This window comes from Aythya marila (genome assembly GCF_965140915.1).
Source record: "Aythya marila genome assembly, chromosome: 17".
In the NCBI taxonomy this organism is placed as follows: Eukaryota; Metazoa; Chordata; class Aves; order Anseriformes; family Anatidae; genus Aythya; species Aythya marila.
The window spans coordinates 14,586,313-14,608,263 of record NC_139058.1 but is presented as its reverse complement, the minus strand read 5'-3'; the positions used below and the strand labels follow the sequence as shown (position 1 = coordinate 14,608,263).

Below are 21,951 nucleotides of genomic sequence, written 5' to 3'. Positions count from 1 at the left end.
AGGATTTGATTACTGTATTTTCGTAGTAAAATATTTCAATTTTTGGTATTGACATGGCATTTTTTCAAAGTTGTTTCAAATAGACCAACATTCTAAAAAGTGAAAAGAAAATGGGAAGAAGCCAGAAATGTGAGCTAAATACCTACATTTTCAGGGACATTTACTTTTTTTTTTTTTTAATTAAAAATAATAATAAAAACATTTCCCGACGGCCTTTTCTGGTTACTATGTGAAAGAGAAAGTGCCTAAAGGAAAACAGATGCTCTGAGGATCAAGATTTTCCATTATAGCTATGATCAGCCCATACTGTAAATCTAGAAATCAAAGAAAACAAAATTCTTGCATGGATGGCCCTTCATACTAGCCTATTTAATGGGAACAAAGTCTGAAATACTGCTGTTAGCAGCAGTGTATTACCTAATAAATTTTATACCTAAATGCCACAGATGAGATGGGGTTCTCTTTTACTACCTACCTGTGCATTTGGCTTGTAAATGAAAACCTCCGTAGCAAAGGGGTGGCCATGCGAAGCACAGGTGGAAATCTGCTTGCTGGGGTAGGACGGAGGCAAACAGGGCTCCTGAGGCTTGTGTAGAGTCATGCAGGAAGCCTGAAGCTGACATCTGATCCCCATTATTCCCCGAGCAGAGCCATAGCCACTTAATCACATCCCATGTACTGGCCATGTACTCTACAAATCAAAGAAGCATATTTGAAAGGTTGACACGGCTAACCAGGCCAGAGTCTTATGTTCTGCTTGTGGCTTCTCAACTAAGACCAGCAACGAGGCCTCTAATGAATATTATTTTGCAAGGCAGATGACTGTCCATTCAGAGCTGTGGTGAGATCTATCAACTCATTTCACATAGATGAAAGGAAAAAGACTTTCTTAATAAAACAAATCTTGCTTAATTGCAGTGGTTAGTCTCCTGCCTGGTTTTATGGGTTCCTGCAGCTGGCTTTAATCTCCTGATTTATGCTGGGAACAAAGAAAGAAAGGAGTGAAGTTAAATCATGGCAGGAAGAAGTTGAAATTTTTTTGGCAAAACCCAGAAAGGTTGGGGACTTACTGTATGGCACAGCCCAGAAACAGGCCACCAGGAGAGGCTCCCTGGGTCTGAGGTGGTAGGGTAAAATCATTTCTTACAATGTGACCTTAAGAATCAGTAATGTCAAGGGTTTCTCCTAGTCTGGGCAGCTAAGGGAGGAGTAGCAGAGCTGCAAGAAACATTGAAGCTCCAGAGAGGACTGACCGAAAGGGGTCAGTATTTGTTAAGTCGAAACACCAGTTTGGCAAATACAAATAGATGGGGACTTACCTGTGGAAGTACAGTGGGTTTAGCGCCAGCATTTCCTCACCCTGTGTGGTGTGGTATGGTGTGCCTGCACTCAGCACACGAGACCTAAGGCCTACCTCACAGATGAGCTGGTCCCCCCACTTAGACTGAATCTGAATCAGTTTTTAAAAGTTACGTTTTAAATACTTGCTAAAGAAAGGTCTTCCAGCACAGCAGCTTGGACAACATATGTGAGCTGAAGAGACTGTACAACTCAGTGGTCACTGATCTGAAGCTGGCCTGCGCTCAGATCAAAGTACAGTGCGCTGGGAATAGCACGGCATTTATGAGGAGCATAATGCAGAAGATGCAGAGCTAAGTATAACCCTCTAAAAAGAAACAGTGCAGAAACCAGAAAGTTTAATAACTGGAAAACTATTCCAGGTATTATGGAGCCTATAGGAATTTACTATTGATTTAGCTTTTTATTCTCAAGGGGAGCCTTGTGTACCCCAGCTGCTCTGCAAACTTTCTGTTGGAGTGCAGCCTGTCAGTACTGCTAACCCTGCTAACAGGCTGTGCGCTGGCTGTACCAGGGAAGCGTGGAAGCATGAAGCAAGGACTCTTCCTTATTTCTCTGAAGTGACAGAGGTGATGCTCTCTAGGATTAACAAACATCAGCAAAATCAGAGCGCTTGAAGAAACGTGTGCAGCACTCAGCAGCCTGTCCTGTCTAGGCCCTGCTGCAGGTGGTAGAACCCTCCCATGGCTATAAGCACTTATGCAAGATTAAAATTTAAATTTAAATAGGGAATTATAATTTGAGCTCCTGCAGTTGTAAGTCACATCTTTAGCTCTGACTGCTGCTGATTCAATTGCCTTTCAATTACTGTCTTTATCAGCTGTATAGTATTATGTCTAAACACTGCTGAGGTTTCTTGTAGAATCATAGAATCATAGAATATCTCAAGTTGGAAGGGACCCAAAAGGATCATGGAATCCAACTCCTGGGTCCACACAGGACCACACAAAAATCAGACCCTATGTCTGAGAGCACTGTCCAAATACTTGTAATTTGAGGACAGTGAAATGGAATGGCAAAATTTTCATCTGCAGCTCTGATCAGCCTGTATTAATTAGAAGTGTTATTTCTAAGTTTAACACATTAGGAAGGTAAGGTGCAAAATGAAAATCTTTGTGTACAACTAATAGCTTCAATTGGAAACAATATTTGCTTGGAAATTGCAAACTTATACAAATGCATTCAGTGTGAGATTGTGTCAGTAAATATTTTTACTTGGTCTGGATGACAGTTATGTAACGATATGTAGGTGAGCTGCTGGAGACTTTTTCAGTAATGTCTTTAAGATGCAGCTTGCTCAGCATGCCAAGTGAAATGTTTTAATTTTCCCTTTGAGGGAATTAAAGAGAAATATGTTACCCAGTTATTTTGAGACAAAGTTGAGGAAGAGTTTTCCTGTGCTGTGGGTTAATAACCTTAGAAGTTGAAGCAAGAAGCCCCATTCTGGCTACCATGTGTTCATAAAGCTTCAAAATCTCCTTCAGATGGAGTCTCCTGTTTAGAATGGGATTGAAGCCGACCTCTGGTATTCTGTTCTGTTCCTAATGATGGTCGTTCTTTCATCTTTCCATTGCAAGGTCTGCTTTCGTCAAAAGATCAAAAAATGTGCTTAACTTTTCATCAAACCCAAATAAATTAGCTGCCCTTGAAGTTTTGTGCATATGTAGGTGGCTTGCTTAGCAGGGTATGTGTTTAGATCCAGAGGAAGGGGAGGGTGATTTTTGTTACTGATCAGAAGACCTGGAGCTTTGCTTTAGTTTATCCTACTGTCATGGAGAGCACATAGGCATAGTGAGAGAGGACATTTACTGACACCCACAGGAAATGCTGTAATTAGCTAGAAAAAAGTTGGGGTGGGAGATTTTGACTCCACTTGGGTCCAAAGTGACAACTTCTGGATGTGCTGGTGGATACTTCCTGGCTGTAGAGTTGTGCAAAACCACCTTTCTGTGAGCATAAGCAGCCATGGCAGATGGGAGAATTTTGCAGTATGAGTAGGTGGGGAAGCATGCACTGAGGGAACCTGGAGTACTTCAGCTGTTTGTCACCTCTGTTTATTGTTGCTGCGCCTGCTTCCCTTAAGTAAACATGCTTAGTGTATATGTACTGCATAGATCAGGTGGATAAATACAGGAGACTGTCAAGCAATTTGGCCTTCAGGTCCTCTGTCTCAAGGTTTATTGAGGTACTATAACTTGCAAATTTTTATATACAAAGTTGGCACTATTGGTTTTAAAAAACTAATATTTAATCACAGGCATACAACAGGGTCAATGGATTTTTGTTAAGGAATTAAATAGACTTTTCCTTGCTAGCACTCAAACACTTAAGTAAATACAAAATTAAGTGAAAACATTTGTGGCATATGGGTACAGACTGCATTTAAAAATGCATGGGGCTCAGTACTGTCTGACTTAATTCTGATTCATCCATTGACCTTGTTATATAAAACTCAATGCCCTTTTTAGAGGGAGAGTTGCAAATTGTGCTTCTGCATATTTATTTAGGAAGTTCAGTCTTCTGGGTGTTCATACCCTAATTCCAGTGCTAAGTGCAATCACAACATTGATTTTTCTCACTAAACATAACCCACTTTACCCTGGGATGGATTTTTTTTTTTTTTTAATGGGCTTTATATAATGGCATATGTGAAAATCACTCAACTTAATGCTCCATATTGTAGTTAATTAAAAAAAATGGCATTTTAGCCATGGTCTTTTGTCCTCTGGCAATGTATTTTACTGCTAACCTTGACCACACAAAATGTCTATCCTAATTAACAGGAGACCAGGTATTGACTATGTCAAGCTACATGATGGAAAGAGCAATTTACAGCTGCTAAGGAAGTTGTAATTGTGTTGAAAATCCAAACATGAAGAACTTCATTTTGACTGACATTATGCCATTTCAAAGTCCATCTCAAAGAGCAGCTTCTCCCCGGTAGCTAAATATCAGTATCCTAAAATATGTCCAAATGTCTCCTAAAATGCATACTACCAAAAGCATGCAGATGGATTTGTATGCATTTCAAGATTGGCGGTAGTGTTTTCTTATTAATGAAATTTATTTATTTATTGTTCATTTATTTGAACTGCATGCTGGAAAATTTAATGGGGCTTAAGGCTTTAATGAACCTTCAGTAGCAGATTTGATTCTCCCCTTACTTTTTCTTGGTTTTATTTCTGGGTAATTCAACTGAAGGCATTAGAGGTACATCAAGTTTGTGCTAGTTTTACTAGAACAAGACTGTAATTTGTGAAGCTCCATTGTGTTTCTTGTTGCAAATGAGAGAATTAAGTGCTTTGCTTTTATACAAAGAAAAAAAGATGTTTTCTTTTTCAGTGTCTTAAATTAATTGTTTTTGTCTCAGTGTTAAAAAAATAATCTTCAGAAATACAATTATACTTACTCAAATTATTCATGACTACATTTTTAAAGTGTTTTAATGTCTAAAGATATGCATATGCATCTTTTCGCATCAGTCCTCTGGGCTGGTGGAATTTTGTGTCTCTGTCTTTTTGAAGAGAAAGACTGTATAAGTACTGCTTATTCTTGATGTTTTGTGATAGAACTAGAGGACAGAAGTTAAATGTTCTGCACCTAAATAGCATCTTTGCTGGGAGTTCTTCATACAAATGCCCCTTAATTGAGCAAATATTCATTAATTAACCCTCCATTCAGTTATTGCTGATATCCATCACTCGATAAATACCGTTAACTTTTTACTGGGCATAACAAGTAACAGTGGCAGAAATTTGCATCCTCGAAGAATATCACTGAATTAAAAAGCCTTGTATTAGACAATGGCTGCATTCTCTCCAGGCTGGAGATTCCAAATAGAAACAGAAATTTCCTTGGAAATCTGTCACAGAGAAGGCAGAATAGCAACCTGTCCACTGATAGCTAGAAGAATACTATATATATAGATGGATTATTTAAAATTCTCAAGTGAAATATTCATCTTTGCAATGATCAAGCACAAGCTTGTCTTGATACAGATGAACAGAACCTTATGAAGTCTTCTCTGTTGGGACAAATTTATCTTTGAATGAAATTGTTACCAGAATAAAGAAATAAACATCGAGTGCAGATTGTCCTACAAGTTTAGTCTTTGTCATAACTCCAGCCTACTGTTGGCAGAACATATAAAGGCACACAGGAATTTGATTCTGTCCAAAAAAAAGAGTAATAGGTGGCCTTAGATCTGCACTCACTATATCAGTCTATATTTACTTATGGATTGGAAATGTCTTTTATACTTAGCTTAGTTTTGATACATTGAGATTTCCATGCCTGAGCTATATTAGGAAGATCACAGTCCTGAATGACTCCTATAAACTTTTTACAACTGCTGTTTCCAACAGGGCAAAGGTGAAGAAAGGCGTAAATATTCTCAATGCAAAGACAAGTGATCCCCAGCAATGGGATGTGAAACAAGAAGTGGGGAATGGTGGAAAGCATTCGACTGCAACGGTTATTTGTCAGAGGATAGCACCAAGTTCAAGGAACAGGTATGAAACCTCATCTTCGTGGCACATTAAACTCATTTATATCCATGATACCATTCATTGGTTGAAAGACATAGGGCTCACATTACCGCTACTCATAGCTATTAAAACTGTAGCCTGGAAATCTGGAGACACTTATGTTAACTATGGTACCATCTGCTGATCTATAACAGGATATCTCAGTTTCCAGGTAATGAAATTAATCAGTTTAAATGAGAGAGAAAAAAAAAATAGGCCTAAGATTGGGAGAGGGGATCATTTTGGCATGGATATAAATATCCTTAATTTTAAAGGTTTCTATTGAACGCAATTTTTCAGCTAGATAGTTTTGACCTTGTTTCTCTGAATGTATCACAGCCTCCATGGTTGGCTCACCAAGCAAGTAATTAATTCTTCCAGGATGAGCCACTGTAACTTTCAGGCATTGGTACAGGATAATTTAAAGCTTTCAGTATTTAGTGTCCTGTGTGTAATATGGCAGAATCCCCTTCTGCAAAGCATTTCTTCTTCCAGAACTAGCGTTTCCTTTGCTAGGCTATGCACTGGTAACTGTCAGAGGCAGCCACACACTCCAGGAAGCACTGGTATGAACTGGCCTGCCAGTGCCTGCTTTCCTGTTTGATATGCTTATACTGAGAGTTAGTCTAGCTGTTCCACAGCCATAAAAGTGGTGCTTTTTCAGGAACTCTGATTGTCTTCCACATCATACAGTGAATTCATACACTGTTGGTTTCAGTGGAAATCATTTGGCTCATGCTGGGTGTCATCTTTTGAAGTCTAACAACACTGTCGTTCATTAGTCCACGTAGAGCATTTCCATTGTACAGATCCGAGCAATGTTTCACAAGCTCTACACTTATTATTAGCCTCAAACCCAGGCTCATTGAAGAGTATCATATACCCTTCAGTGGATTCTGTGTAGGCTTTTGCTTTCCCATGCAGTGGATCTTTACTACCTTCAAGCATAGAAAACTTGAGCAGGTTTTAACACTTATATTCTATGCCCAGTTTGAGTGCCTGAGAAAATTAGACTTCCATAAAGTGTGGAAATTTCTCTTGTCGTGAACAGCTCATTCATTCATTGTATTTACACATAGTATCATTGCAGCTAGTGTGATTTTTAGTGGAGATTAGGGGGGGTGAGGGCAGGGGTGGTATGGAGTGAGGAAAGGAAAAATAACTCATTTAAGCCTACCAAGCCTACCAGAAGTAAGGGAAAAACAAACAAACAAACAAACAAAAAGTTTAAAAGGAAAAACATAGCTATAGAACAGAGTATGATTCTGAACGTATTTATAACTGCAGGACTATAATACTCAGGTTATCAAATCCCAAATTAAATCTTCTTAATCCAATTTGCATAAAGTCTAATTAACCTATAAAAATATTTGTAGCACCGATTATGCAAATAAAAGTCAATGTTTTAATTAACACCTTTCTCTCCTTGTGTATGCAAATAGTCCCTGTCTTCTGAAAGCATGACAAGCCTAGGTTTGAATGAAATTTTAATATACAAGGATGAGCTTGATGGAGAAACTTAGGGGTGTGTGTACTGAGATCCCAATGGGAAAGCACATGATGTTGTGGGCATTACAATTACTGAGCATCACTTGGAGCCCTCTGTGCAGAGTACAAATATTCTATTAAACTGATTTAATTTGGTCAATAATTGCAAGCCCCTAATGGGATCTTTCTGTGCTGCCTCCAGCGTTTTCAGAGTGATTTAGCAGTGTAGTGCATCTGGGCAACATGCAGTTCTGTAGCAAGGTCAGTGTACATGTGAGCTACCACTCTGGAGCTCCAGCATCAACACCTACTAATTTTCTTCTGCAGTAAACTCAGTGATTTCATAGATACATTAATTTAATGTATCTATGTTAATTTAAGCAGGGAGTGTTATTTTCCATGGCCTTCACCAAAGAGCTTCCGAAAAGTAAGTAAATATTTATATTTCTTGAGTGTTTTATGAACATTCACACAGCCTTTCGTGAGGATGATAGTATGTTCCTTTTCTTTGAGTGACCAGCTATTTCTATCACAGCTCAGAGAATGAGCTAACAGGAAAGGAAAATGAAAGGTCTTCTGCAGTTGTGCCTTATTCCTCTGTACTGAAACTAGCAGGAGTAATTTGGATCTCCCTTTGTGTTGTCACATGTGCCCAGTTGGTTGTGAAAAGTCATAATATTTCTTAAATTAATAGTAAATTCTCAGTGTATTGGTGTGCTGCCTCCTGCAAACTGTTTTGTGGAAACAAGATAAAACCTCATCCCAGAGCTCCTTCAGATCATAATGAAGAAAGTGATGTGTTAGGTAGTTAAGCATGTGAATAGGAACTCCTGGCCTTTCTCTGCACACTCTTATTTACTTGGGAGTCTCCTTGACACACCATGGTGAACCTTTGCACTCCTTCCCCTTCACATCCCTGGAAACAAACCCCCAGGCTACATAAAACAACTATTTTTTCTTGCCATGTTGCTTTTCTTTTCTTTCATCTTTCTACTATTGTAAGTGTATGGTTGTAATTACTTTATAAGAATTTTGAAGCAAGCAGTTTGTATCCAGGTGCAACACCACTCAGCAGCTAACAGCTTTCACATTATATAAGTAATAAAAACCAAGGGACATGTTTTAGGTACCTCACAGGAATAATTGTTTACGCTTACATTTTGAGAATATGTGGGCCATGGTTTTTTACTTTTTAAGTAGTATTTCTTCTATTTAAGTGTGTGCCACTAAAGCAAAGAGACATAGCTTCTTAACTTTGATTTATTCAGAAAAACTTTGCCACTGCAGCAAGTAGCTGAAAACAGCTTGAAATCAGCAATGTTTGTATGCCTCATAATGCAATTTGTGCTGAGATTCAAGTAACTACTGATGAGGATAGCAACAGTGTGTTGATTAGTGAAAACAAGGCTAGACTACTGCTTGGTCAGTTGTTTTCCCTTGTTGTTTCTCATGTCTGGAGGACAGCTGGTAGATTTGAAATGTGTCCTCAGGACAGATGAAGAGATATTTCTGGTTACTATTACAACCAGTTCCATATCTTAGCCTTGCTTCTGTTTGGTTCCGGGCAAGTATGGTTGATTTATGATGTACCACATCTACCCTGAGAGCAGCTTCACTGAAAAGTCTTGTATTTGCTGTGTAGCTTATTCTGGACTGTCACCACAGCATATAAAGTCTGTTCCAAGACAGAGCAAAGGTTATTTTTAACCTAAGTAATTTTCACAGACTTTTTTTTTAATAGCATATCTCTACCAGCTGGTATGCTGCCAGACGTGGGGATGAAAACAATGGATTAAGGGTAGGAATGAGATGTTTTAGGGGAATTTCTTAAGCTGCCTTCTCTGCCAAAGCAGGAGTATCCTGTATCTGCTATGTCAAGCACTAAGTAGCAGCAACAGGGGCTAATCTAGACCCAGCTCCCCTTCCTGCTTCTTCAAAGACTTCTACAAGCTGCCTTTGTTCTGTTCTTGGGCTTATGTTTCTGCCTGTGGATGTTTTATTTTGTTTGCACAGGAAGAGTCACCAGTGCTTTTGATTTCTGCCAACACAGCAGTGCCTGTCTCCCTAACTGGGCAGAGAAACAGAGTGTGGTAGAACGGAGAGACATTTAAAAAAACTGACATAATGGAAAACTGCTGTGATGTAGCACTTTATCCTCTTGGCCTTGAACCTTTTGAGAGGCCCATGGGCTTACAGCTCTCCAGCCATCTGTCTGATAAAGAGGCAGACTCAGGAAGAGTGCTTCCAGATGTTATGTTTATGTTTCAGACTGTGTCACAATCACTTCCCCTGCCACAAGCACACACTTTTTTTTTTTTTTTTTTACTTTTTTTTTTCTTTTTTACTTTTTTTTTTTTCCACTGGCTGGGTATCATTGCATTCACATGGGAAAAACTAATGATGTTACTAGGTTGTGTTTCATATCATCAGGGCACAGAGGAAAGCAACAAAGCCATTACAGTTCTGTGCAGGTCCTTCCTCTGCCTGGCAGCACCATGTGTTGCCAAGGGGTTTCAGCAAAGTGAAATTATCTTGTGCTGGGAAAAAATAAAAATAAAAAATGTGAACAACAGGTCTCAAACTTGAAAAACCACAAGCCACGCAGTGTGTGTGTCTGGCTATATTTGAAGACAGGCAGTGCATTCCCAATGTATGGGTACACAGAAGAGCATCCAGACATTATAAACAGGGTTGAAGATATTAATTATTTGAAATCTGGGTCACCTTTCTCTTGCACAGTTTGGGGTCAATGTGGTTTGCAAAGCTCAGCAGGGTGACAGTGGTGCCTGCTGACCACAAAACTTTGCAGTCTGAGCAGAGGACATCCGTCTTCACAAGGACTTGGAGGTTTGGTGCTCATGGATCAGGATTTTTTCCATAGAGTCATTTGTCCTTCTGACTGTTAATTTATGCAGGACCCAAGCTGGCATGACACATGCCACTACTGTAGTATTAGCTGCTTGGGAAGTCGTATATGGTCATATCTGCATCTACAGAAACTGATTTGTCCAAGCCAGAGAGATGCTTTAGAAGGAAGATGTCAGCAGTGGATATCTTTTTCCATTGAAGCCCAAGAGGGAAAAAATTTCCTTTAATTTATATAAAAGTCACAAGCGAACAAGTGTTATGGCCTCCTGAGTTTCGTGCTTTAAGCATTATGCATATTTCAGAGCAAATTAGGTGCAGTCTTTTAGTCTGCTGGCAAGTTACCAGTGCAACCCTCAGAGCTTGCAAGGCCAGTCACTCCTGTGATGTGCATCATTCTGCTTAAAATGACACAGGGGAATTTATGCACATAGCTTGCAGCAACAGTTTCAGGAATAATACAGCTAAGCCTTTACCTACTGCTTTAAAGATCCTTTCCTTCCACCCTTTCTTGCCTGATTTACCCAATAAATTATCTTTGCCTGCTGTCTTAGCATTCTAAGATTTCCCTTTATGTTAGGATGCCTGCTTCAGGTCAAATTAGGTCACAGATGTCTTCAAGCATATGATGTAGGTGCCAAAGATATACTGGACATCTGCACATATGGCAGAGGATCAGCCAGCTGTGCCTCGTAACAGTGTCTTTTCTAGGGCACAGGAGACTTGGGTTAAAAGGTTGCTTCCCAAAAGAGCTCTTCATACAGCTCCTCTTTTGCTGCTTTGAATGTCAGAAGTGTTTATCAAAGCACTGACCTGGGGACAGAGGAGGGATGAAGGATGCCTTTCATATCTCTTTCAAGAGGAAGCTGTCTGCAGCATGGAGGCAGATGCAGTTACCATTGCCTCACTCTGTCTGGTTGCTGCAGCATCTGCACAAACTGTCTTGAGGGGAAATACTTGTTTCTTGTGCCTTTCTGTCTTATCGGGTACTTGTGGGGAGCAGGGCCACTGGTTGAACCTTATGAGTCCTGAGTGGTTTTGACTTAATGGGCAGCTCTCAGCTGCATTAAGGGAAAGCAAATTTCATGGGTGCTCTCATGAACAAGGACTCTTGCTGAAGCTGAAGGGTCCTTTCTTTTCCATGCACTCAGTAGTGCAAGTTCAGAAATAACGAATTTGAGATAACTGTAGAAATCGTCGTGACAACAGCATCTGTCTGTCTAGTTTTCATCTCACACCTACCACTGCAAGGCCTTGCTCCATAGCTGGCGTGTCTTGGTCCTGCTAATATGTAAATAAATAACAATAAATAACTACTATCAGTAAATAGTTTTTCTGGAAATGTGTTTTTAACACATTTGTTGTATGGGCATAAATACCTGCTTTATGATAGAAAAAGGCCAAACAAACCAACAGGATCTGCACGAGGCAATCCCATGAGTTTTCTGTCCAAGAAAATAAATTAAGTGAGATGAGACAGCAAGATGCACAAAATCAGGCCCATCCATGATCTTCACAGGAGTTCCGGCCCAGTTCCAATAAGTTAATTGTTTCTTTGTTTTGTTTTGGTGTGTATTTGTGTGTCTACTTTGGAGTTTGTGTCTGTTGGGAAGAAAAACTCAAGCATGAAGAGAAAGGTCATTCTCCAAATATTTCTTGCACTGATGAAAGCATCAGATTTTGTTTGCTCAGCAAATCTGGGCAGTTTGGAAATGCTCTTTACAATGCTTATCAAAACCAAATGCTGGACACTTAGCCAATGCATGCAGTAATCTAGCCTTACTGAGAAAGTTGTCTCACTTGCCACCAGTTCCTTCCCTCAGGTTGGAGGTATTGTTTTATTTCATTATTATATAAATACAGCAGAGCCCCTCACGTATTAAATTGAATAGGATGTGCAATCATGGAATAATGGGAGAGTTTTATATCCATTTCAAATTGATGGACAGATTCAATAATAACTATAATTCCTGATGTCCAGGGTGAGATTATTGTTTGACTTCTGACAAAACAGTAATTTCTCACAGACTGACTAGAAAACACAGTCTCCTTCTCAGTCTTTGGCTTATGTCAGAGTATGTGTTTTGTAGAGCTCCTGGATTTTATAGTAGGACAGGCTGGCCGTCCCCCTTGCATCCTCTGCAGAATAACTGCTGTCTTCTCACTTCTTGCACACAGCAATCCTCATTGCCTTCCATTTTAATAAGATGTAATTCTTAGCCAGGTTGTCTGTGAAAATCTTTCCAATGCAACTTGTTCATGGACTGACACTTTTGTTAATATTTTTTTCTTTGCATTTTAAATAATGAGTTCTATTTTTGGACAAGGTCAGCTCTCATTTATCTGTGAGATTTGGCATGGGTAGGACGTTTTAATAGCTATTGTCATGCAGCCTTCCTTGTGATTTGGAGACAGTGGAAGATAAGAGACAAAAGATGCAGAACTGGGGAGGAGGGGAGGAATTTGTGCATGTGTATTTTTCCTCACACTCTCTTTGAAGCAGAAACATCTGCTGAAAGCCATAAACAGCTGAGTTCAGCAATACCACATCATGATGCCAAGCAACTCTGCTTTCCTCTGTAACTTTCATAGCAGAGGAAATAAATCAGTCAGGGAAAAAAAGAATGAAGAAAATTTAGGAGAAAGCACCAAAAGCCAAACCTTTCTAGAATATAGTGAATACGATCTTTTTTAGTATTCAGCAGAGTAAATTGAAATATTTCATACACATGTAAATCCTCTCTATCATTGATACTTGTGTTTTCACAAAATTCCTCTGAACTCATTTGATCTGAGTTTTATTGTAGGGATAGTATGCAGCAATCCTAAGCATGCAAGTACTATGTTAATTTTTCTCCTCCAAAACGCTGATGAGCATCTTGTTTTCAAGGTGCTTAAAACTGGTCAAGAGGGACCTCTGGAAAAATACACTACAATCTCAAGAGAATTAGATGATTTTGAATGTTTTCCCTATCTCACACCTCTGTCAGAAAGAAGCAGCAGCTAACCAGATGATGAGGGGAAAGTATCACCAATTGTTTGAGACCTTTGCCTTGCCTTGGACAAAGCATGCTGTATTATGTCAGGTGAACCACTTGTTTCGGCACTGTCTTACTGAGATTTACTTTTCCACTCAAAGATGCTTCAGTTTTATGAGTTACTACCTATTTTAAGCACAGACAAAATCTCTTTTCTGTTTCTTTATTTTGTTATTATATAATAATGGTGATTGTGGTATGAGACAGGCAGAAAATTACTATATAGATGTCTGTTGTAAGCCTTACAAGTTAAGCAAGGTTGGTAGGGAAATCAGCAGATTATGGTAAGTGCTGGCTCAGAGGATTTCACGGTGTGTTGGTGGTGCTGTGTAGGGCTGTCCCTCTAGTCACCACTCCTGGCTGTCCCTTCAGTTCAAGCCATTAACCGCTATTCCCAGTTGCAAGTATATGTAATCAAATATGTGATGTTACTTGTGTACCTGTGGCAAGTGATGGCTAAACACTGCTCCTGCTACCTCTAGAGCTCCTGCTGAACTACTGCCTCTTTATTCAGCATCTGTCTTTCAGCATTGTATGTCTCACAGGGCCTAAATAATAGAAAGATTGAATATTTGTGTTTTTATACACTGCATTTTTTCTCTTGTTAAAAATTCAACATGAGTTTAAGTGCATTTCATTAGCCTCTGCCATTACACCCATCACATATCTTCCAGTTGGAGATAATTGTAATATAAAAATAATTTTATAGGCATATAAGGCATATAAGCACATAGGCATATATATTTATAGTGATATATTTAAGTGATAATTTTATCACTTAAAATCACTTATGTGCAGTGTTTGTATAGGAAGTTTGGTTTTCATAAACACTTGGCAGACCTAACTGTTGTCTCATTAACACCATTTTACATTGGTTTAGCTCCACTGAGTTGAATTATATTAATCTACTGATTCTCAGTTTTGTAATTTAAAACAAGATCAAGCCTTGTAGGATGTTTGTTTAAACTCATTTGCAGTATCCTGTTCTGTGATTGCAAATGTATCAGTTTGAATACCAAACCAGCATAAGGTCCTGAACTCAAACAATTTTGGAGACCTGGTCTGACAGCTGTGATTAGTGCATCAGTCCACGTGTGTTTGGTTCCTTCAGACACTCGTGTCTCAGGCTGCCTTTCTTACTGTCCCCTACTGAAATGTTGTCCCCATGTGCAGTGCTTCAGCAACATTACATCAGTGCTTGGAAAACCTTCCTCTCCTTCAGTTATCTTAGAAAAGTTATAGCAATGACGGGGCATCTAATAGATACAGCTCTCTTCCTACAGCTTTGTATTATTTTTTCAATATTTATATGCACTCTTGTCTATCTCTCTCTATCCTCTGTCTTTTTTCCTGCTTATACTGGTAGGCTTGCTGAAGCAGGCTGTGTGTTTGTTATTTGGGCAATATTCAGCACAGAGAGGTCCAAGCCTGTGACAAGGATCCTACTATACTAATAAATAGTCACCTCCTTTATCTGGTTAATTCTGTGTCTCTGCCTGAAAATAGTTGAATGGATCCATTTCCTGGTGTGAAGCATGTGTGAAACCTTTCAAGGCTGATATGGGGAGAATATTGACTTGTAACATAACTACTAATAAGCCACATTACCAGTGCTTGAGGCTGAATGCAGCAGCAGCATTATTGTTCTGCAAACACTTTAGAGCATATGAGCACTGCTAGCAAAGAACAGTTTGTGTAATTCAAGCTGGACATAACACAACTTGGCAAAACTAAGGACTTCTCACATTTTGTTATGATGGATTTCATTTAATTCTCCCTGCACATTTTGCATAGTAGATAGAGATAACATATGCTTTTACATGCTTAGAAAGTAAAAATCTTTGTTGTAGACAATACAACTCCTTTAATCAAAAAAAAAAATTAATTGTATTAGAGATCATTGCAGTTCTCGCCACATAACTGTCACACAAGAGAGTGTAACTTGGCTTCTATAGGTCATCATTTGCAAATTGTAGTTTATCTATAATTCAAGCTGCAGGGAGACCTCTGGCATTTCACATTCTGGGTATGAAGAGGGTTTTTCTTCGCTATCACTTCATGGTGATCAGGTGATAATCAAAACTATGTTTTAAAAGGCAGCTTTTTTTTTTTTTTTTTTTTTTTTCCTGAGCTGTGCAGCCACAGTCCCTTAAGTCTAAATCAGTGTAGAATTTGTCTTGTTGTGTCAAGTGCTAGTACAAATCACCTGGCTTGAGTTGGGTTTGGTTACATACATTGGCATGTCTGAAGGGACATAGGAAGTGTTTGGAGGATTCTGTATATTTCCTGGCAATTGAACAAGGGAGAAGTAGGTTGCTCTTTTGGAAGGTGGGGGATGTCTGTGAGTTCTCAAAAACTTCATTAGGATCCATGAAATCTTACTAAATAAGCCCCATGGTGTTCTGTTAGTTTCAGCAAATGGTATTGGATGATTAAGATCAGCAATCATATTCTTCTGTAACACTTTCACAATTAAGAATGAAAAATTAAATTGGAGTAACAATGTTATACAAAAATTGCCGATGTGTTTTGAATGCACTTTTTCCTTAAGCAAGGAAATCCAGTGCTTTTTCCTGAAGAAATCTGTGATGCATCTGTATTACTTTGAAGGGTCTGAATGAGGAGTGTCCACAGATGGTATAAATCAGTGTAGGCTACTGAAATGATGTATGCCAGTTTGTCCCACTATCATTCACAAAGAACTCATAGATCTTTCCCATCATTACTTTACTGACATGCTAGTAATTTCACTGGGAAGCAAATTTATTAAAGAAAACTGAGATACTTGTTGTAGTAGAGTTTTTTTGATAGATCAGTGCTGAATTCCAGATTGCTGAATTCCAGGAATTTCAGTTCCAGTTAAATTTACAGGGAAGAAACCTTAGCTTCATTGAAGTAAACAGCAACATTTTCTTTGCAGTCTGAATTTCACCCCAAGTTTAGACTAAATTCTTACTGTTCTTTCCTTCCTTCTCTCTGGTTTGCAGCTCAGAAAACTAGATAATGTCTTTCCTGTTCAAGGCTGTGAACAGCAGCTTGCCTACTACCCTACCACATGTATATTTGCATACATGATCATAATTATTACAAAAGGAATTTTAAGTAGCACCCCATTGATTTTTTGTTTCCATGCTGTAAATTAATGGACTGAGCATGCACTCTTTGTAATCACACTAGTAGAAATTCAATAATGACTCTGCCAGAGTTCTTGAGTGACCTCAGCCACTGAATTCATTCCGATTTCAGCTACTTTTAATGAGACTGGCATATTTAGCAATGCCATCAGATGGCTTGAAAGCTAAGTGCTCTGTCAACCAAAGCATTGCTGATAAGTCAACTAACAAGAATTTCAATGTTTGTATCTGTGCTCTTACCCAAAATAGTTTACAGCTCCTATGTGGCAACGTTCATTTTAATGCACAAGGCAAAAGACATTTCTGATGTATATAATCTCCATGAAATATTCTGTTACAGTTACAGCATTTCAACCAAACCAGAGCTCAGCAAGTACCACTGACAGTCTCTGAAGGAATATAATCTGTCTGGTTAGTTTAGCAATTGTTCAGCTAGATTTAAAGTTTTTAATTGTATTTTATTATAATTTCTTATGGCATTTTTGTCATCTGTGAAAAAGTGTAATAGGATGGTGAGGCTCTCCACTTGGAGATGCTATTTCTCATTTTTTGTCTGTAGAAATGCTCAGAAATTTAATGAGACTGACTGAGAAGGAATATTTACAGACAGATCTTGTTCATTGCTTCAGATCTGTTTGGCTATCTGTAGTTGCTTACTTGTACAGTTTGGTTTTACCTGTTCTGATTTCCTCACAATGAACTAAGCTCCTACGCATTTCAGATGAATGATATTTAAATACAAGCAGTAGTAAATACAAGCAGTTCCTAACAGTAATCTTTATTTACAAAAGTTAACCTAGAAGCATGATGGTTAGTGTAGGGGACTTGATAACAAAGAATTGGCTAGTAACTCAGCTTTTTTAACATTCCTCCCAGAACCATTCAAGAAGGGATTGTTGCCATGTTTTGTTACCAAAGCTGTACATATTATTTTGACAGGCAGCCTCTCCTGTTCTTTTCAGTATTCCTGGGGCTGGCAGAATTGCTGAGGTGAGATGAAACATAGTCATCAAATATCATATAATTGCCACATCCTTCAGTGATGGAAATCAGCAGAGATTTGTTCTGGATCTGAACCACTGTATGAATTTATTAAAAAACAAAACACCTAAAAATATATCCACAGTCACAGAACAGACTTCCATTTAGAGCAGAACCTAGGACATTTGAGGGCAGTGTTTTTCACAGACCTGGCCAACCACGCTGTGTGTAAACAGGCTCCAACTTTATAAATGTTTGCGAAGTGTGACCTTTCTTCACCATTGTCCACTCTCAGAGGAATACTGATTTCACTGGCTTTGTTTTGACTGCTGGTTTTAAAATGAAGTCTCTGCAGTTGGCAATACAAGAAGTTATTAGAACTATTCCAGATGTCACTGAAGACAGACTCGAGAAAGTAGGTAAACCCTTAAATTTCATAGTTGCTGCTAGCTTTTCATCTTTAGCAGGAAAAGAGATGTGCTTTTCATGTTCCAAGGCTTCTCCACAGTTCAGAAGCCTAAGATGCTCTACAGCTTCATTCTGACCTACACACTAACTCACCAAATCTTGTGTACCCTGTCTCTTCAGTGAGGACTTGAAGAAGAAAAAAAAAAAAGAGTCAGCTAATTAGCTAGGTCACCAAATGGTCAGGCTTGGCAGGGCTGAAGGGAGAAGCACTCTGTGTGAGCATGATAGAAATGAAGAGATACTCATCCAGACCAGACCTCTCTTGAGACCTTAAAAGTTTTCTGTCCCTAATTAAAATCAAGTGCAGATTATGTGAGCATTTCAACTTCTGTCTCCCTTGTCTCTTTATTACTCTTTCTCAGATCTTAATGCTTCTGACTGTGATAGCCAAAACCTCTCAATTATTGTCACACTCTAAATAGCTTAATGACAATTATCCTTTGTAGGGAAAAAGAGAGTTTAAGTGAATGCAAGTGATAATTAGATGCAGAAAAAATATGCCAAAAGTCATTGTCACTTTGCTAACTAGATGTAATTTAAATTTTACAAGAAGGTATTAAAATTACTACTCTTGGAAGAGAATCCAAAACTATAATGGTTGTTCCTTTTTTTAAGAGAAACCACCCTTCTCCCTGGGGCCAGTACCATCAAATCTTTTGTATTGAAAATAGCATAGTGCTAAGAATGGGGAGGTAAGCTGTTAGGAAGAAATATATACTTTAAATATATAACTTTATCATTTACTGTATACCATTTCTGGTGTTGGCTCTCTTTTTTGACACTTTTGCAAGGGAATGCATATAATCAAACCCAAATCTGTTTCCATTGAAACTGAAATACATTTTGATGATTCTGGAAAATATAGCTTGGCAAGCCCTGAACCTGCAGACTTTTCCAAAGCTTCCTAAAAATCTGGAAAATTAACCTTCAAAATCTTTGTAGGACTGCCTTCCCACTAGTCTCTTCTGTAAGCAGTTTCCACATTCATCTGTCTTTCTTTTTGCTCTGTATTAGGTTTACTGATGTGGGTAGAAATCACCTCAGTAATTTCTTCCTCTTCTAAGGCATGTCATGGAGATATTGGCCATTATTATACTTGATGTTCAGGTTTAAAATACCAAATGCACTGAACTCATTTGTCCCTCCTGTTTCAATCAATTTCTGGGTAAAATATTGATTTGATTAATTACCCGTTTGTAGCACAAATGTACTGGAAGTTGCTCTGGTGACCTCTGGATCATCTAATGGCTGATACATGGGAACTCTCTGTCACAAGCTGAGCTTTGGCCTGTACCAGTCCCAGAGGCTATAATGTCAGAAGTGGGAAATGGTTGATATCCTGTATCCACAACGTTGACTTTAAAACTGCTGCACTTTCTCCTAGATGCTGTGTTCTGGGATAGAATCCAAACATTTCTTATTTCCTAGTGTTTCAACCTGTTTTGTCTGAGTCATGCTCTCAGACATCAGCAGAAATCCATCCCAGCCCTGGGAGAGTCATGCTACAGAAGAGCTGGATTATATGTCAGAGAGATCCAGAAGAAGCCTCAGTGATGCTCCTGCATTACTCACCCATTGTCTTTAAGGCTGCCTAAGCTCACCTAACACAGCCCTCCTTCATTCAGCTTCAGATTCTTTCAACACTGATTAAACCCTGGGGACTTTGTTCCTATCTAGGGTGGTTACAGTCTCTGCTACTTTACTACTAAAGCTATCTGAAGCAAGGGAAGCCTGTGCTGCTAATTCTATGTATGTACGTTCTTTATCTCTCTCCTCCTTGCCAAGCTTTAAGCTTTGCCTAAAAATAACCTTAACAATAAAAAAAAATAAGCCATAGTGCTGCCGAGCTGGCTGATTTGCTGGTGACCTGCCCGTGAGGACTGCGTTACTCAAGAATTCACTTGTCCTTTAAACATGAAAAGATAGACAGGTGGAGCCTGGGGTATTACTTGGTACAAACCAAACATTTTAAAAGCACAAAGTTTCAGGCCTTTTCTGGTAATGGAAAGTTTTATTTTCAAAGTGCCATTTGACATTTAGAAGATTAACTAGTATTGACTTCCTATGTGAGTTGGGCTCCTGAGTATCTGAGTCACTTTTGGAAACCTGAGTTGGCCATCTGTTTCACTTAGGCGTTGCAGTGCCAACTAAAGCAATGCATAAATACTTTGATGAACATAGTTTGTAGTACCTAAGTTTTAAAAAGCAGTTATTTCAACAGTTTGACACCTATTGGAATTTTCAGAAGGTCTGGGGCCTCGAATTCCCACTGCCTGGGAGAGAAGGCAGATGTGTTTGAAAGCAACTGTAGTTTGAAAGAAACTTGTGCTTTTGAAAACTCCAGAGCTGCCCCATCACTTCTGAAAGTAGAATTAAGGAACTTCCAGAAATTTTACCTCCCATCCCAATCAGACATCTGACGACAGAACCTGAAAATGAAGATTATTTCTTAAAATGGTTAAAAGAGTGAGATGGAAAATTTTAGCTTATGTAATAGGAATCTCCATTGCAAATTGGTCTGTAGATTCTGAGAATGAAGCATGCAGGGCACAGCTGAGACTGCCAGCATGGCCATTTGGGGCACAGAGGAAACTTTCTGTTATTGATTCTAACTGAACACAGACAGGAAAGGCAGATATGACTACAGTCTAGCATAGCGTACACCAGTGTTTGAGCAGGCCTCTGGCATTGGAGGGATATGAAGAATTATTTGGGAAAAACTTTGCATTGAAAAAGAACTTTGCATTCATTTTTGCCTTGAAGGAAATAACTAGTCTAGAGAACCAGCCTGGGCTGCATTTTGAACAGCCATCTCCAGGCCATTTATCATCAGGGAGGCTCATAAAAAGAGCTTTCAGTGCCCTAACCCATCTTGAAAATGATTCAATACCCAATTTTATTTGGGATAATCTGAGTCTCCAAAACTTTGCAGGATTATGTCACCTTTCTTCCTTTTCAATTTGACAGTGAATTTAATGCTACTGAAAAGTGGCTGTTTGATAGCTTTGGAGATTGTAGAGAGTTCACTGATAAGACATGGAATAGCATCGACTTCTTCCTGCTCCTCCCCTCTGATGTCCCTTGACCAGAAAGACAAGAAAGTCTAGGAGGTCTGTGTGATTTTGAGCATTTTATTTTTTTCATACTCAAAATGCTTAACAGAAACTGTTCTATTTTGGTAACACTACATGTTTTGATGACAATACAAATATATATATATATGTATGTGTGTGTATATAAATATACACACATACTCTGTATGTGTGTATGTGTGTGTATATAAATACACACATATACATACTTATATATATACATATATACATATATATATATATATATATATATTTATATACACACACATACACATATATATAAGTTGGCAGATTTTAGCCAGTGCTAGCTCTGTCTTACTCTTGGATCCAGATGACATGCATGCAAGTTGCCAAGGTTTATTACATTACCATGCCAGTAAGCCAGACAGAATGATGGCCTGAGTCTACCTCCAGTTCATTTTACTGCATACAGATTGTAGCAGTTTTTCCCATTTCCCACGCCAGTCATCTTGACCATATACAAAGTCATTTGTAGATGTGCATTGTCTGAGAATGTAAAATCCATACAGATATGACTGTGGTAGAAATTTTTTTGCGGGAGGCCATGTGGGCTTGCTTTGATGTGTCACTGTTTCTCTACATTTACCTTCCATTTTCAGAATTTAGAATGTTTAAAGCAACTAGTTTTTTTGTTTAAAGCTGTTAATGCACTTTTATTTTTTTTTCCCCAGTATAATTAACTGTGTTTTGATTGTTATTAAGGAATTTAGAGCAATGGAATGTGTTCAAAGTTGATACTGTAGCTTGGTCAGAAGTATATAAAAGCCCTCATTTTGTGATTTTTTAGGTTTAACATGAATTAACTGTTATTTGCACTTTCTGCAGAAGATGAAGCTAGACTGGCTAACATGATAGTAGATGCAAATAATTTTTTAAAAGATTTGATTCCCATTATGAAAGTTCACTGTTTTCCTTTAACACAATGTCAAGAGTACTTAGAGCCTTACACAGTAGGCGGAGCTCTGCGAAATCTTCAGTA

General features: G+C 38.6%; 1 protein-coding gene across 1 annotated transcript in view; it reads left to right on the top strand.

The window, feature by feature from the left end:
- The window catches only part of TMEM132C (transmembrane protein 132C), a 221,109-nt gene that overhangs the window by 108,317 nt on the left and 90,841 nt on the right, over positions 1–21,951 (top strand). Inside the window, exon 3 of the mRNA XM_082774163.1 lies at positions 5,724–5,870. Within this exon, the coding sequence (XP_082630289.1) occupies positions 5,724–5,870 (147 nt within the window). The remainder of the gene's footprint in view (positions 1–5,723; positions 5,871–21,951) is intronic.